Raw genomic sequence first — 17,288 nt, 5'->3', positions numbered from 1 at the left:
CAGAGGGCTTTTTTTTCAGGAACCATGGGAAGGGTTAAGCTCAGACCACATGCCCTGTGCTCCCAATCCATACTTTTTCTCCCCACCTCCCCATTGCTATTGAAAAACACATCAAATATTATTGAAACTGAAACTACAGAGTGCTAGCTGAAAAGTACGGCGAACTATATAAAAGTTCTAAGTTCTTACACTCCAAGTTATTTATATATTAATCCCCCCTGAGAGATGCGAGATCATCTCTCCAGAGCAGAGACAAAACTCATTGGAAGCCTTAAAAAAGTATCAATTGCCCAATAAGAAGAGCCAGCTGTGGAAAGAGGCCAGATGGGCAGCATGGTGAAGGGTAGGAGAGAAGAATGCGAGGAGCCGAAGTCGTGAGATTATAGGTGTACAGCCCTTCTAAAAATATTTCAAGAGCTGATGGTGCAACTCTTCACTTTATTTCAAACTACAAAGTGCTATTACACAACACTATATGTGCTGGCGAGTGCAAAATCATAAGCTATATGCATCCTCTTGGCATGCAGAAAACACATCACAACAGTGTTCTTTGATGGGAGACCTTCTTGAACCATACACCCATTCATTGAGCTGGCTCGTTGCCTAATGGAGAGATTTTCTGCTTGTCAACTCTGCAAATTGTAAACACGACTGTGCATAATTTGTTCTCTCTCACCCCTACTGGAAAAAAGGCAAGAGACTACAGTAATCCAAAGTTCATGGCATAAAAAGCTGTTACGGGGGGAATCATAACAACTTAATGTGTGGTGAGGTTCAGCTTCACATATCAGTGTTTCACTCATGAAAAATACTCACATGCACTCTGAAGACAAATAGCTCTTCCATTGCCAGCATTAGCTGCTTATCGATCTGAATAATTCCCGTATTCCATTGTGGAACGTCTTTTAAATCAGATGCATCTTATTTCTCAAACCTCTTTGTGCTCATGTGTTTATGAAACAAAACTACTGTAAGCTAGAGTAACTCTCTCCTGCTTTCTTTACGCGTGCAGGTCATGATGAAGAATTCACCATTAGAGACTAGGAAGACTCAATAACCCTTCATCAAAATTTACCTGTAATGCTGGTAAAGCTAAATCAGACAAATAAGGACTCACCTGCTAGAGGGGATGCAATATAAAGAGGCAGTTTTGACTGCATGTGGGAGGACTGCCCAGTGGCTAATACATCCTGGCAGAGGAAATTCCAAGAGATCCCATTCAATGTCCAACAATTAATCCTGATGCATCTGGGTATTGCTTTATTGCCAATTAACCCTGAGGCTATAGACAAAGTTATGCATAAGGATTTAACAGCCTTGCTGCTAGCTGCAGAGGTAGCCAAATACTGGTGGTACAAAACTTCATTTTTGCTGCAAGGATGCTGGACAAAGGTCTAAAACAGTGGCTCCAAATTAACTAAGTACTGCAGTCCCCCCCCCAATTTCTCAAGAGTTATGTGAATGGTGCCACAGACCACCAAATGAGAACCACTGGTCTGGAACATAACACTGGCTGGAAAACTTATGAAGCCAAACTGAGTACATAGGAGAACCAAACATAAAGATTAATTTCTGAAATATTTATGGTCCTAACTATATTCCAAATAAACACTGGACATTGCAATAACACCTAGTGCACACCCTTTTCCTGAGTAAGTTTGAGCTTCCTATGGATATGTAGCATAATGCAGTTGATGGTGTTTTGTTGTTGTTTTGGTCTTATTATAGTGATTCAGTACAATGCCTTGCAACTCTGTCTGCATCTATGCAACCTGTTTGAATACTTCTTGAAAACTAAAAAAAAAGTTAAGGGTTAAAAAAAATCACCTGAAACAGCAAGCATTTTGGCTTCAAGAAGAGCTGGTAGTTGAGTCTCAATATCACTCACTTTCCTCCTTAAAGTGCTGCACAGCTTCTGACTGGTACACACCTAGATTGAGGCAGACAGCCATGATATATAATTCATTCATGTAAAAATATAAGGGAATAAAAAAGGCATTTCAAATTGTCTTGGTTTACAGACATGACATATCATTACACAGCATGACAACAAAGGTTAATAAAAAGTGATGTGTGATATTGCTGCCAGACATTCATCCTGCCATTCAAGGGCTTTGTCACAGAATCCCCAGAAATAGTAACTCTCTTAACAGTTGCCCAAATAGGGGGAAATGATGATCACAAACAAAGCAGACAAGCAGATACTGCAATAATGAATTTTAGGCAAAAAGCCAAAGCTGGAAAATTATTGCAGATGTTTGATCTTTCTGTAAATATCTTGTTGACAGTCATAACGGCTGAAGATCAAAGTAAACAAACACTTGGTTCAGATTAACAATTCGGCCCTACTCTCTACTCTTGCTGTCCTTATGGAGCAGCTAAAACAGCATCCCACCACAAGGCATACAGGGCAAAGTCACGCAGGCTGGGCCAATGTTCCTAGAAACTGAGCCCAATTCTCTTGCTGAAGTGAACAGCTAGCACAAATATCTGTTGAGAAGAGGAATGCAGTATAAAGTGCTAGCAGAGTGCCAAACAACTATTCAAAGAATCAAAGCAGAAATAATACATTACAAGTTACCTCCCTGTTGAATGTCAGATGTTTTGACAAAGTCTTTTCCATTTCAGCAGACATTAAGGAAGTTTTCTGCTTTTATGATTAGTTTTAATTGATTTTGTTCACTGTGCGGTTTTTGTAATTTTACATACACGACTTATAAACTTCAGAGATTAAGCAGTATATAAACAGGTGAAATAGATAAATTAAGTTTGCAAAAGAGACTGTCTTCCATCCCTTCCCACCTAAAAACAAGCATCATTTCCTCCAATGCCAAACACAGGTGGATCAGTGCCTATCAATGAAATACAACCACCCAAAAATAAATATTATTTGTTCTTACTTGGGACTAACTGTGTATATTGGTTTATACATGAAAAGAAAGAGACGTTGAAAGCAACAAGAAGAATAAAATGGCCAAAGATTTAAGCTCAGTTAGCATCAGCTAGCTCTGTACTGATTCCACCGACTGTCTCAGTACTGATGTTGTGGCTCTGCCTTGCCAACTGCCCTCCTTCAGTGAACTGCCACCATTTTGGCATTTAAATAAGCCACTCCGAGTAGCACTATAGTGTTCTAAGCCTAGAGAGCCAGGCTCCGTACAATACCTCACTCCTATATGAAGTTAATCAATAGTGGCAGGAATGGAGGATGCATCAGCGTGTGTTAGAATACTAAAATTAACTCACTCTTTCAAAATGTTGTGCTATCTGCAGTATTTGCTGTAACAATCACTTAGAAAAATCAAAGAGATGGAAGCAGTGCTGAGTTATTGATGCCAAAGGCAGCACTTCTGTCAGAGTTGCACATCCAAGTGAGGCATCGCCACTTTGCATCAGACCAGGCCTGGCTTTATTCTGAAGGGGACAAAGTGACTAAGGCTGACTGCTCAGTTCATTATCACAAAGTCTTGCTTAATAGTCACTCGAAATGCTACGCATCTTCATAAATAGCGCATATTTCCTATGACCATATAGTAAGGGGAGGGAACAATCAGTTACTTATTATTGTGGGAAGAGTGAGAGACACTTCATGCTATTTAATTCTGGGCTTTCAAGATTTTTAGGTAAGCTTGCAATTTTAAGTACCCATAGAAATTAGTGAACCCACTGTGTTTATATTGCTTTTCCAAGATGAAACTGCATAATCTAGAGGCAGTTGCACAGTTCTAATTCAGCAATGTTTATTTCAGAATATTCTATGAACAGTTTCCACACCAAAGAACTTTTCAATGGCCTCCACTGAATCCAAAATGGATACTGAAACATTTATAAACAATTCTATCATCATATTGCTATTGTGAAGAGGTAGCTCAGCACAGTATTGGGCCTAGACTCTCAAGACTAATAGAAGAGCATGTTGTGCTTCAGACAGTACAAGGAAGCCTGCCTACTCTGTGTACTGAGGTAGGAGCAAATATTGGAACTGCTGCTCCAACATTCTGAGAAAGCCCTAACATGAAAAAGTAATGCATTTTCTTAGGGCATGGAAGAGTGCAATCTTGCAATCTATCCTAAAGGCTGCAGCAGCAGTTCAGTTCCTAATATCAAAGCACTTTTGTACCTCTTATAACTGTAGGAATGAGTCTTCTTGCTAAATTTCCTAGCATGGTTTGGCTTAGCATGTTGTACAAACCCTGGCTTGTGGTTTAGTTCTCCATGAACTGTAAATCACATGACAAATCTTGGTTAGTCTGAAGAAAGTTAAATCACAAGCCTGGTTTCAGACAACACACTAAGATTATCCATGCCTTAGCTCAGCACCGTAGTTGAACGACTGAGGAGTGAAGTATCTTACCAGATGTCCCTGTTTCCTGGAGACAGTCCCCAGATTTGCGAATCAGTCCCCGGACAAATTCTATCCCCGGAATGTCCCCAGATTTCATCTAATGTCCCTGGGAAACGTGGCGGCAGCAGCCTTGGTAGCGCAGTTGGCTCTGGCTGGCTTCAGGAGCTGCTCGCTGCCGTGACGCCCGCCATTTTGCCTCACCAGAAGTCCCCATATGATGGTGGTACAGGGGCTCTAAGATGCAGCTTCCAGGCTACCTCCACCTTCCCTGACCCCAGCAACTAAGCTGTGAAGGGAGGTTTCATGCTGCCTATCGGAGCAGCCCTGATCCCAACTCCTACTTGCGTGCAAGCAGGAGTGGGGCGGGGATCTCTCAGCTGTGAAGGGAGGCTTCATGCTGCCTATCGGAGCAGCCCTGATCCCAACTCCTACTTGCGTGCAAGCAGGAATGGGGCAGGGATCTCTCAGCTGTGAAGGGAGGCTTCATGCTGCCTATCGGAGCTTGTGTGCAAGCAGGAGGGGGCAGGGATGTCGGGGTTTGGGTGCTGGAGCTCCTCGTGCACGGCCTTGGATTGGTTATGCACGAGGTACCAGTTGCGGGGAAAGTGGCCAGCGTTCCGCGTGCTTTTGAGCACGGTCGCCGGCCAAGCCTCACAGTCTGAAGGATGATGAGTAAGCCAATTGACGACTCCGATGAAGTGTGAGTTCCTAATTGCCTTCTTTAATGAACAGTTGCCTCGTGAAATAAAATATATACCCTGACTCTGAATAGACGGACCAATTTACAGAAAATAAAAATTTTACTTTACTCCCCCCTTTAACCCCAAAGGAAGACAGACACCGGTTGTATCTTTAGTGGCTTCGGCAGAACCCGCATAGGCTCGTCCCCTAAGCTAAGTTCTCCTAAGCTTAAAGACCCTGCGCGCCCAATCTTCCGCGAGGCTAACTAAATAAACTAAAACCGAAATATCTTCCGCAATTCTAGCCCTAGGCTAAACCTAAAGAAAACCTAACTAAGGCTAAACCGAATGATCTTCCGCGATCTAACTCTAACTAAAGAAAAACCCATCCAACCCGTCCAGCCCGCTCCTAGCCCCTTAAACTAAACTTGACTTCAACTAAAACCCAACGAAAAGAACATAAGAAGAACGTGCGGTCTCGTGCTACTCCTCCTGCCTAAGCGGGGTGCCTCTGCCTTTTATTAGGGAACAAACGTGACATCATCAATAGTACTTCAACCAATAAAATCACTGTTGCTGCCCTCCAAAAGGGCGGGAAGCAAGTTTAACGCTCATTAACAACTTTGAACATGACCGGATCTACAAAATAAAGGCGGATTAATCTTGTAAGTGAATCACACTATTCATTCATGCTTTCACTTTCACTTTTGCGCGCAATTATACCAAAAGTAGACCTTGAAAAACCCATAAAATAACCAATTAATTATGAATCCATGGCGGATCCGTGAAACGTATTCCGACATATCATCTTTCTTTTTTTGTTTTAAATTAAATTAATTTTGATTTAGTTATATAAAAAAAAATTAGAGATATCATAAGCATTTATCTTGACACAAACATTACCATTTGCTTCGATATAAACCTCGACATGAAAAGGCAAAGCGTCAACAGTGCTGACAGTGTCCACATCAAGACTGTGATATAAACACCAGCAAAACCATCAACATCCACCCCTTTCATAGGAGGAAATACTTGTACAATAATGTAGCAATAAAGTCATGAAAATAACAAACCACTAGCCGAACATAAAAAATGATCGATCCGATACACTATAAACCTTCTAGGCATATATAAATACTTCAATATGTAGTGTAACACAACAAATCACCTCATAAACATGTATACTTTCGCGTGCAGCGTAAAACAACAAATTACTCCCCAAACACAAGAGAGGACCTGATACAGGTCCAAAATTAAAAATAACGGATAACGACTGCTCAAACATAAGAGAGGTCCCGATCCGGGACCCAAAATTAAAGTATAACTAGAGCTGGGGCTACATGGCCTACCCAGACCCCTCCCCCATTTTTTTAAATTTTTTATTTGGAAACTAAGGAAAATGGATAAGGAAACATAAAAGGGTTGTGGCTCTGAGGCTACAGAATCGAGGGAACTTTAGATTCTGGACTTACCACAGCGACCACAGGTAACGGGGAACTAGGGTCCGATTCCAGAGAGGGGATTTAAGCCACCTATGTACAAGTGATTTTCGCCACAAGAGGGGATTTAAGCTACCTACATAAAGGTGTCCCAGCCAGGATGAGGATTTAAACCATCTACGCAAGGGTTTCCAGCGAAACGAGATGGGAATTAAACCAACTACATAAAGGTCTCCCATCAACAGCAGGAAACAGAGTGAAGGGAAAAGCTGGGAACCTGGTTTACTGCCAAAAGGTAGCATATAGAGGGGTATTCTTCAAAGAAAATAGGGGTACCAAAAGGGTAGGACGCCACCAGACTTGACACATATATCTTGAACAAATCCGAGAATGACCAATTCTTTGACCAAAGGAAATATTTCAAATAAGGCATATAAGTGTTACCACATTTTGAACTACAACTTTTGCAAGCACAACGTGGAGATTTAGGATTATTGAAATAAAACATATATGTATAAATATGTCTATGACTAGAACTGCACAAAGATGATGTTTTTAACCTTACATAAACATTTCCATATCATCAAAATTGTGACACTCTAAATGGAAACCATTTCAGAAAAGCTTTGCATATATATAAACACCCATATCATTAATTACCAAACTATATGGAAAACACATGTAATATGCGAGGCGGATATTTCAAGAAGCATACAAAGGTAAATATGCAATTTTTACAAATACAAAATAAAGTACAAGACAGGTTTAGAACTGCAAAATGGTGTTGGAGAGGAGGATGAAGACGATGAATGAGTTGCCGGTCGTCTTCTTCTCCGACTACACATGACCATGTAGAAGAAATAGTCCTGGAACTCAGGAAAAGTTCATGGAGCTCAGGAAAGTACTGAAACATCGAGTTCTGAAGAAACAATGATACCTGTAGAAGAAAGGAGGTTAAGCAAGCAAATCAAGGTGATCTGCTAGTGAATGCAGGTATGGGAATAACTGGAACAAATCTAGGCAGCCAGGAACCAAGGGGCTGCCCAGAGGCAAACAAAAGGCATAGGTTGAGGATAGTTGAAGAGTTCCTGCATTTGACAGGAAGTTGAGAAGTTAGCGAATAGCTAACAACCAGAGTTAGACATCACGGCTTGTGATGAAAAGGGAATATCGAATTTCACGCAAAGTTTGTCCAGCGTGTTTCTTGAGTGAAGAATGGAGTTGAGCACACAAACAGGTGTGGGAAATAGGGGTTCTTTCCGCAGAAGTAGGGACAGTCCTCCGCTGAGAAGATTAAGCAACAAGGGGTTGTCGTTGAAGATGCAGGCTGGCAAGTACCACGCAGGGTTACATGACTTGATCTTCAGGTGAAGAGTTCCTTGCGGAAGACAGTACTTCTGAGCACAAGGAGGAACTGCCTGAAGAGCCTGTAGTAGAGTTCTTGGTTGATGCAGGAAAAGATACTCCAGAAGAATACCTGGGGAGATGCGGAGCATATTTGCAACCAGGTAGAGAGCAACAGAAAGCAGGTGAAAAGGGTTTGCGGTTTTGGTTGGAAACAGGTATGCTGCAAGAAGTGATGGCAGCAATCTGTAGGCACGGTGAGTACCATTCAAAACCAGCCAACAGAATGCCCATGCAAAAGACAGCACGGAACATAGCAAGGAGCGTCCCATGGTTGACGATTGGATCACTGAGACAAAGGAAAGTTTCAACGGCGTGAGAGTGCTTGAAGATGCTGCTGAACAGAACTTGTAGACAGGAGAATTCACCTTACCAAGCAGTGAAATTCTCCAGGAGAACTTTGCAATAGGTTTTCTGCAAGGGACAGTTTGAAGACTATCAAGGGAACACTCTAAAGTCAATGACTGTGGAGCTTTATCCATGAGGTACTGATGGAGAGTAAAGAGTTGCATGTGATTCCGGTGTAGCAGCTCTTTGATTAGGGCCTCTGCTGCAGCGAGCTTTTCTGACGTCAGCGCCCATTGGTCGACCCATACAGGGGGTCCTTCCTTCCATGTGAGTGGAAGAGCATGTACTGGCGCTGATGCAAAGGCCCACATCAAAAATGTGTATGGACAACAGTTCTTGCTTTAGACAATAAGTCTCTACCCCAAAGGGTGATAGGCACATCCATAACAAGTGGACGGAGCTGCACCATGGAGCCTGAGTCTGACTGGAAGGTAATCGGATGCACACTCTGGTGGGCGGGTTCGAAACCTCCGACTCCGAAGACTTCCTGGGTGACAGTCGTTGCCCACTGGTCAGGCCAATCTTTTCTGGCGATCACTGTAACATCTGCGCCTGTATCAAGAAGACCCTTGATCTTTCGTCCACCCATTTCTAAGACGAGATGAGGGCGTTCTTCTGTAATCTTGATTAGCGCCATTGCTGTCTGAGGAGGCAAAGAGTCTACAGGAGCTGTAGGCGTAGAAGTAAGCAAATAGAGTCTGGCAATTTCCAAACCTTTTGTTAGGACACAAGGAACAGTTGAAAATCCTGGAATCAGCAACTGCGATGAATCTGTGATTCGAACTAGGCCTGCAGTCAGTGTGACTGTGGCAGGGAGGCGATCCATCCTAGGCAGGATAAGGCAAATCGAGGTGTCTGGGAATGGACCACGAATGGATGTTGGCAATTGCTGAGCAAACCATGGATTTGAAAAGTAACAGTCCTCTGTTAAGAAGAGTGGTATACCTGGGACAGAAGATTCTTCTTGTTCTTCGTTGGCAGTGTTTGAAGATATCTTTTTGGCTTCGGGTTTTTTGCACTGCTGAAGTTGGCAACTCTGAAGCTGCTTGGCGTTGAGTTGGCAAACTTGAGGTTCCTCTGTTGGTAAAAGTTGCTGATGCTGTTGAACCTGTTGGCATTCAGTCAGTTGTGCATCAAACTGGCAGGATGGAACTTCTTCTTTGACACGAGGCAGTAGAAGTTGTTGTTCCTGATAGTTGTTTGGTTGTGGCGGGCTGAGCTTAAAAGCTGGAGGTGACACAAAGGTGTGGACATTGTTAACTGGAGTGATGCTTAAGCTTCCACAAGAGGGAGCTGGCTCACTCACTTGCATTCTTTGGCCACATGGAAAGTGATCATCAGCTGGGTTGCAACTTGAACACTGCTGTTTCATCAAGGGCAAATGTCCTTCAATGACAGATTGACCTTGATTTGAAGATGAATAAAGCTCAGGAGTTGCGAGATTGATCTCAGTAGGATGTCTTCTCAACGTTGAAGGCAATTCTGCGATCAGAGGCTTGACTGTGATTGCTTGCTGTGAAGCAGGATCAACATCAGCAGGAACTGAAGGGCGGTCAGCAGAAGGTGAACTGAATGCTGTGTTCTCTACTGGAACCCTTTGAATAGGTAAGGCAGATGATGAAACCTCTGGAACCTGAATGCTTGATGAGGTCACATCTTTTCTCTGGACATCTGAAGAGTAGATATCTCTCTGGATCACTCTTTTTTCCTGATGACCTGGATAAGGAGTAGCGTTGTTCACCTTTCTGGGATGGTTGACCTTCATGATGTTCTTGAACTTGCACCCTATTGTTTTACCGGGGCCGGGGCGCGGCCCGCAGAACCGTTTCCCTGAACTGGAGATGAGGTAGGTGATGTGTTTTGTGGATTCAAGCGACAATCATTCGCCCAATGAAATCCTTTCTGACAGATGGGACATCTCTCTGGCGGCTTGGCAGAAGGCCTTGGCGTTGTTGTGCACTGCGACCGGAAATGCCCATCGCCTCCACACCCATAGCACTTCTTGACTGGCGTAGAGCTGTCTTGACGTGGCATCTGTACCGCAGCTGCCAAGAGCTGTGCTTTGTAGGAGTGGGTACCGACATTCTGGCAGACGCGTAGCATCTCAGTCAATGTGGCATCTGGACGAGCTGCAACTGCTGTTAGGGCATTCTTGCAGTCATCATTGGCATTTTCAAAGGCAAGTTGTTTTGTCAGCATGTTTCTGGCATGACGATCTTCTATCTGGCGTTCCACTGCAACAATCAGGCGATCCACGAAGTCCCCATAAGGTTCTTTTGGACCTTGCCTAACTGCAGCGAATCCTGATACTGAGCTAGCATCTGTGCGATTGGGTAGTCTGCGCCAAGCTTTGACTACAATGTCTGCTATGGTGACAAGTGCAGCATCAGGTATGGCTAGCTGTTGATTGAGATTGGAGTAATGTCCTGATCCTGTGAGCATATCTTCTGTGGCAAGTGGCGTTGCACGTCTGGCTGCTACTTCTTTCCACTCTTGCAGGCACAGAAGAGCATCTGTAGGCGACAGGAAGGTGCGAAGAATCAACTTCCAATCAGATGGCAGAAGTCTACTAGTGGACAGTCCTTCAAGTAAACTTCTAGTATAAGGAGCTTGAAGTCCATTTTCGCGTATGGCTTTTCGCAGTTCACGTAGTGTTTCAAAAGGAATGGCTTGATATCTTGCAGGTTGTCCTCCATTAGCACGAATCACTGGAAAGATGTGCATTGGATCAGCACTAAAGTCTATTTGTCCCAAAGCTGCTTCCAAAGCTTGGGTTCTGCAGATGGGCTGCATTGCTGTTGGATCTGTAGGTGGCATCAGTGAGTTTAAATCTTCTTGATGCTTTCCAAATGATGAGCCACTAGATGGTGCTAGAGAGTCTTTGACATCTGGATGCCTTGAAGATGGCTGACTATGAAGACAAGATGGCTGACTTGAAGTTGGATGAAGACAAGATGGCTGACTTGAAGTTGGATGAAGACAAGATGGCTGACTTGAAGTTGGAGCATAAGGTTGTTGGCTCTGTACTGCAAGTCCTGGCATCTGGATCATCATTGTTTGGCTTTGCTCTTGTCTTGGAATCTGCATTGGCATTGGAGGTGCTGAAGGGTTGGTAAATTGCTGTTGTGCTGCTTGCATTGAAGCTTGGATTGCTGTTGATTGGAAATCAGCTTGCTGCAAAACTGGAGCTGCTGGCTTGAGCGCGGCCTGCAGGGCAGCAGGGTTTGCTGGCAAAAAGGCTGCTTGCTGCTGCTGCTGCTGGATCGCTGGCAAAAGCGCGGCTTGCGATGGAGGAAGCGGGACCGTTGCTTGGAGCGAGGTCCGCGGCTGCTGCTGACTTGAAATCGCTGGCTGGTAAAAGGCCTGCGATGACTGCTGAGCGACTGGCGGTGGGGCAGTCCGCGGCGGGGCTTGAAAGGCCGACGGCGTCTGCTGCACCGGCACAGGCGGCAATGAATCTGGCAATGACAAATTGGACAAGGGCGAGTGCGTGTACGACAACGGGGCCTGAACTGGCTGCTGCGAGGGGGCCGAAAATGGCACAACCGCAAGCGGCAGCACAGGGGCATTATTAAAAACAGTATTTCCTAAATTCACTGTTCCATTAAGCAAAACATTTCTTGGAGCGATTTGTTGAAAGCAGTTTCTTACTTTGCTCCATACTAATTGTACAGGAATTCCGATTTTCGGGTTGGCCATAAATTCTAACCCGATCCTTTCCCATGAGGCTAAATCTTTCGTTCCCTCCTTAGGGACCCAGGGACAAATTTCCCCAATGGTTTTAACTAAAAGCTCTACTTCTGATTCAGAGACAGGGTGACCATTTCTTTTCAAAAGGTACAATAAATCTTCACAAAATTTTACTTGAGCAGTTGAGAGTGAGGAGCCCATTTTTTTTTAAACACTTTTCAAAACTTTTCCTCCCCCACCCGTAGGCTTCTACTAGGGGACACCGGTTCTACCCGTAGGCTTTAACCGAAAAACCTGGCACCCGTAGGCTTTAGCCAGAAAACCTCCGCCCCCACCCGTGGGCTTCTACTAGGGGCTACCGGCCCTACCCGTAGGCTTTGACCGAAAAACCTGGCACCCGTAGGCTTTAGCCAGAAAACCTTTCCCTCCCACCCGTAGGCTTTTTCGGGAGACACCGGCCCTACCCGTAGGCTTTGACCGAAAACCCTGGCACCCGTAGGCTTTTGCCAGACCCTGGCACCCGTAGGCTTTTGCCAGAACCCTTCCCACCCGTAGGCTTTAGGGAAGACCTTACTCTGCCCGTAGGCTTACACTAAACTCCTTGCCGCTCTACCCGGGGACCCCTTGGGGCAAAATATACGCGCGCGACTTCTATTTACACTACTTTGGGCAAGCGGTGGATTCGCGCTACTGCAGCGAAATCCTGGATAAACCGGGCCGTTATACCTCACCTCTCAATGTCTGTTTCCGAGCCACTTCCGATATGTTGCCTTTAACCGGAGTCTTCGTGGAAGCGATTTTTGACTACGCTTTGCCTCAGAGAGGGCACCACTTGTCGGGGTTTGGGTGCTGGAGCTCCTCGTGCACGGCCTTGGATTGGTTATGCACGAGGTACCAGTTGCGGGGAAAGTGGCCAGCGTTCCGCGTGCTTTTGAGCACGGTCGCCGGCCAAGCCTCACAGTCTGAAGGATGATGAGTAAGCCAATTGACGACTCCGATGAAGTGTGAGTTCCTAATTGCCTTCTTTAATGAACAGTTGCCTCGTGAAATAAAATATATACCCTGACTCTGAATAGACGGACCAATTTACAGAAAATAAAAATTTTACTTTACTCCCCCCTTTAACCCCAAAGGAAGACAGACACCGGTTGTATCTTTAGTGGCTTCGGCAGAACCCGCATAGGCTCGTCCCCTAAGCTAAGTTCTCCTAAGCTTAAAGACCCTGCGCGCCCAATCTTCCGCGAGGCTAACTAAATAAACTAAAACCGAAATATCTTCCGCAATTCTAGCCCTAGGCTAAACCTAAAGAAAACCTAACTAAGGCTAAACCGAATGATCTTCCGCGATCTAACTCTAACTAAAGAAAAACCCATCCAACCCGTCCAGCCCGCTCCTAGCCCCTTAAACTAAACTTGACTTCAACTAAAACCCAACGAAAAGAACATAAGAAGAACGTGCGGTCTCGTGCTACTCCTCCTGCCTAAGCGGGGTGCCTCTGCCTTTTATTAGGGAACAAACGTGACATCATCAATAGTACTTCAACCAATAAAATCACTGTTGCTGCCCTCCAAAAGGGCGGGAAGCAAGTTTAACGCTCATTAACAACTTTGAACATGACCGGATCTACAAAATAAAGGCGGATTAATCTTGTAAGTGAATCACACTATTCATTCATGCTTTCACTTTCACTTTTGCGCGCAATTATACCAAAAGTAGACCTTGAAAAACCCATAAAATAACCAATTAATTATGAATCCATGGCGGATCCGTGAAACGTATTCCGACACAGGGATCTCTCACTTAGGCAATGGAAAGCCTTGCTTCCCAGTTGAGGGATCCCTGCCCCCTCCTGCATGCACACAAGTAGGAATGGGATTGGGGCTGCCCCGAGCCTTGCTGCTGCCGCCACTCTCGGCCCTCCTTCTCCGCCTTCCATGCCTGACTCACGGCCCACCACTTCCCCACCACCACCACCGAAGAACCAACAACTCAGGGGCTGCCTGGGCTCATGGAGAAAGGAGATAGAAGCCTCGGAGGAAGGGGAAATGTGGCGGTTGAGGTCAAGGTGGTGGCCACCCCTCTGCCACCACCATCACTGCAGCATCAACGTCCCGGACGTGTAGTATGTATGTATTTAAAGTGGCACTGGATTCATTGAAAAAAAATCTGGTAACGTTAATCTGCAATCTCCTCTCCATGTGCCTGCATGTTTGGCTTTGTGTGACATGTAAACCAGGCCATTCACTACTGCTATGATGGCTAAAATCAGGGATATGAGCAAGCAGAGGGAGAGACAGGACTGCAACACTCACTCTTATCAACTCTACTGAAAGACCAGCATTATTCAACTCTGTATCCCTGAACTGTTTCTGTTCAGGTCTGTCATTACAAGCACCATTAAGAAATTATGCCTGTTTTCCTCCTGTCTCTGAATCCCCATTTTCTTTTGTGTTGTGTCCTTTAGATTGCAAGCTGATGGGTAAAGACTGTCTTTTTTGTTATTGTTCTTATCAATCCTATTCTAAGCAATTCCAAAAGTCTTTGCAAATGGAGATTGGTGGGGGGATGTTTTAAATAATATTCAAAGCTCTCATAAACCTGATAAGTTTTTTTTCCAGTCGGCAGCTCACTCATTATCTCTCCTTTGCATGAGCTAAGAAATAGAATATTTAATGCACCATTCCACCCACTATCCAGCTGTCACATTTTCACTTTTTATACACTGACCAAATTAGCATAATGTCAGCATTCCAATAATCACTTAATATTACATTAAAAACAAGATCTTTAGAAAGCTGTTCACATACTGCTTCCTTACACTTATGTAATTAATTGCCTCATTAATGCCTTACATTTACAGAAACAAATATAGCAGTTAAAGTGCACTTACTCTGGCAGCTGTATCTTTAATGGACATATTGAGCGATTGCTCTTTTTCTTTAAGCCTAGAAAAATTAAATGAATATTAAAAGATTGCCATTATTGGATAATCAACATCTCAGAAATAAACACAAATATTCCAGTTTGTTTATCCCATAATAACTCTCTCAGATAGTTGAAACTATTGTCTGTTACACCAAAACACCCATTCGTTTCTTTACAGCCCAATTCATCCAAAGCTAAGAACTTTTAAATGTATGTATTTATTTCTAAAAGTGTTCCTATGTTACTTTTTGGCTCTATAGGGGTCACACAAAAGCACATTAATTTATGAAGAACATATGTTTAATCCCTACCCCACCCTGGGCTGGACATAAAAAGTACTTAAGATTGACTTGACCATGTCCACTAAATTTTATATTTTAAGGCCTGTTTCTCGCATGAGGCCATCAGAAACTGTAGCATCCCATTACCAAATAAAGCTGGCGGGGGGTAGGAAAAGAAAGCTAACTCGGTGTGGGATAATGGCAATAATGCACACTCACATCTGAAAAGACAACTAGAAGATGTTGGTGAGCAGGTGTGGGTGCCTAAGGAGGCGATCATATTTTATTTGCTGAAGAGACTCCAAAACAGCAGTACACACTGGTTCTACCACAGACTTCTGAAATTTTTCCACAAATGGCATTTTGAAAGCCATGACCTTCAAAATAGATCTAATCCACGTCCTTTGAAAGAAGGCAAACACTGTACTCCAGGGGCTTCTATCTGCTGAAGCTTGCCTCAGTGGAAGATATATAGCAAAATTCTATTAAAAGTTTGAAATGGAATGATTTCCTTGCCCTTCAGCAAAGTCTGCACAATATGAATCAATCAAGGAATCAATAACTCCTTGGCATGATTACAGTTCTTATCTGTGAACCTCTCCGTGTGCAATTTTGCACATCTTTTATCAAGCAACTGCTCATTACAATTAAAGTTATTTTTAAAAAACTTATTTACCATTGGATAAACTTTTTTAATATCATGAATTATACAAAAAAGAATGTTTCTTGGACCAATTGTGCATTGTGAAAACACAATAAAAATGAAGTAGACTCATACTGGATTCTCTGCAGGCACTTTCACTTTACCCTACCAATCATTACATCTTTTGAAAAGTTACTGCTTAATCCAAATAGCATAACGTGATTGTTAACCCAGAAAGTGAGACTATCAATATTTGAAGTGAAGAACAGCTAAACAGCTTTTGGTCTCTGAAACTTTAGCAAGACACAGTTAGGCAATTAACAAAAAGTTCTAGGGCTAAGGACTACTTGCGATATCAAAAAGGAAAACAGGTGCTAATGCGATGGTTCTTAGAATTTCAGGGATGGACAGAATTCTCATAAAAGTGAAAGGAAGTGTAAGAATGGTGTAAGAATACTTATTTTATTTATTTTTATCTATTTTATTTATATACGGCCCTTCAGATCTCAGGGCAGTTCACATGATAAAAATACAAGATAAAAGCCCAAATAAATTGTTAAAACAAAAACAACAAAACAATAAAGCCCCCTCCCACAAACACATTTAAAAGGCTGTAGAATATTAATCAGCCAAAGACCTGGTTGAAGAGGAACGTTTTTGTCTAGTGCCTAAAGATATATAATGAAGGCGTCAGGCGAACGTCCCTGGGGAGAGCATTCCACAGAAAAATACATAAACTAATGTAAGGTTGTAAGGTTTTGTCTGTATATCCAGGGGTTTATTTGCTTACATGCAGAATTCATAAATGCAGACTTTTCGGACTGCAGCATAAAAATTTATTATCTTCCATGAGTAGGATAAATCACATGTGCAAGTCATGCATCAAAATAGCTATAGATGCATTAAAAACAGTAATCAAAGGCTGAACAACTGAAGCTGGGGAAAGAGATGTGGCTCACCAAGGAGCCATTTGGCTCTGAATGAAGAGTAAAAGTAAGCTAAAATGAGGTAGAATACTCAACATTACTGTGCTTCACCAGCAGCTAGGGAAGACAGCAGCAAACCCCAAAGGCAGGTTAGGAGAGGAAGTTGCAACAGAAGCCCTGCAAAGTCAAGTACAGAAGTGAAGGCAAGCCACTGGGGGAAACGACTGTCAGAAAGGACTTCCAGACAGGGAAGACCACAGAATAACAGTCCAACTGGCACTCCATATACCAGTAGTTCAGTGGCAGAGCAACTGCATGACATGTAGGAGGTCTCAGGTTGAATCCCCAGCATCTCCAGGAAGGGCTGGTAAATATTCTTTGTCCTTGGAGAGCTGTTGCCCATCAGTGAAGAACAATACTGAGCTAGATGGACATATGGTCTTTGGTCTAAGGCACCTTCTTATGTCCCTATGCATATTCCAAATAAGTTACCATTTGGAATGGAAGAGTCAGGAGGGAGGTGACATTTGTAAGACTTTTTCCTTCTTGTTGCTTTGCCTGTGGCTACTGACAAACCTGAAAGTAAAGGCACACAAAACTAATGACT

The 17,288-nt window shown here is 43.5% G+C and overlaps 1 protein-coding gene across 4 annotated transcripts in view; it reads right to left on the bottom strand.

Annotated features, from left to right (window-relative positions):
* Positions 1-17,288, bottom strand: part of DISC1 (DISC1 scaffold protein) — a 181,189-nt gene that overhangs the window by 119,645 nt on the left and 44,256 nt on the right. For all 4 annotated transcript variants that reach the window (XM_033144279.1, XM_033144276.1, XM_033144277.1 and 1 more), the window contains exons 7-8: positions 14,797-14,851; positions 1,828-1,930 (exon numbers count right to left, since the gene is read on the bottom strand). In XM_033144279.1, the coding sequence (XP_033000170.1) occupies positions 1,828-1,930; positions 14,797-14,851 (158 nt within the window). The remainder of the gene's footprint in view (positions 1-1,827; positions 1,931-14,796; positions 14,852-17,288) is intronic.

The sequence above is a fragment of the Lacerta agilis genome, chromosome 3, assembly GCF_009819535.1.
Source record: "Lacerta agilis isolate rLacAgi1 chromosome 3, rLacAgi1.pri, whole genome shotgun sequence".
Taxonomy (NCBI): domain Eukaryota; kingdom Metazoa; phylum Chordata; class Lepidosauria; order Squamata; family Lacertidae; genus Lacerta; species Lacerta agilis.
The sequence above is the reverse complement of the archived record's forward strand: the minus strand, read 5'-3'. Positions and strand labels throughout refer to the sequence as shown.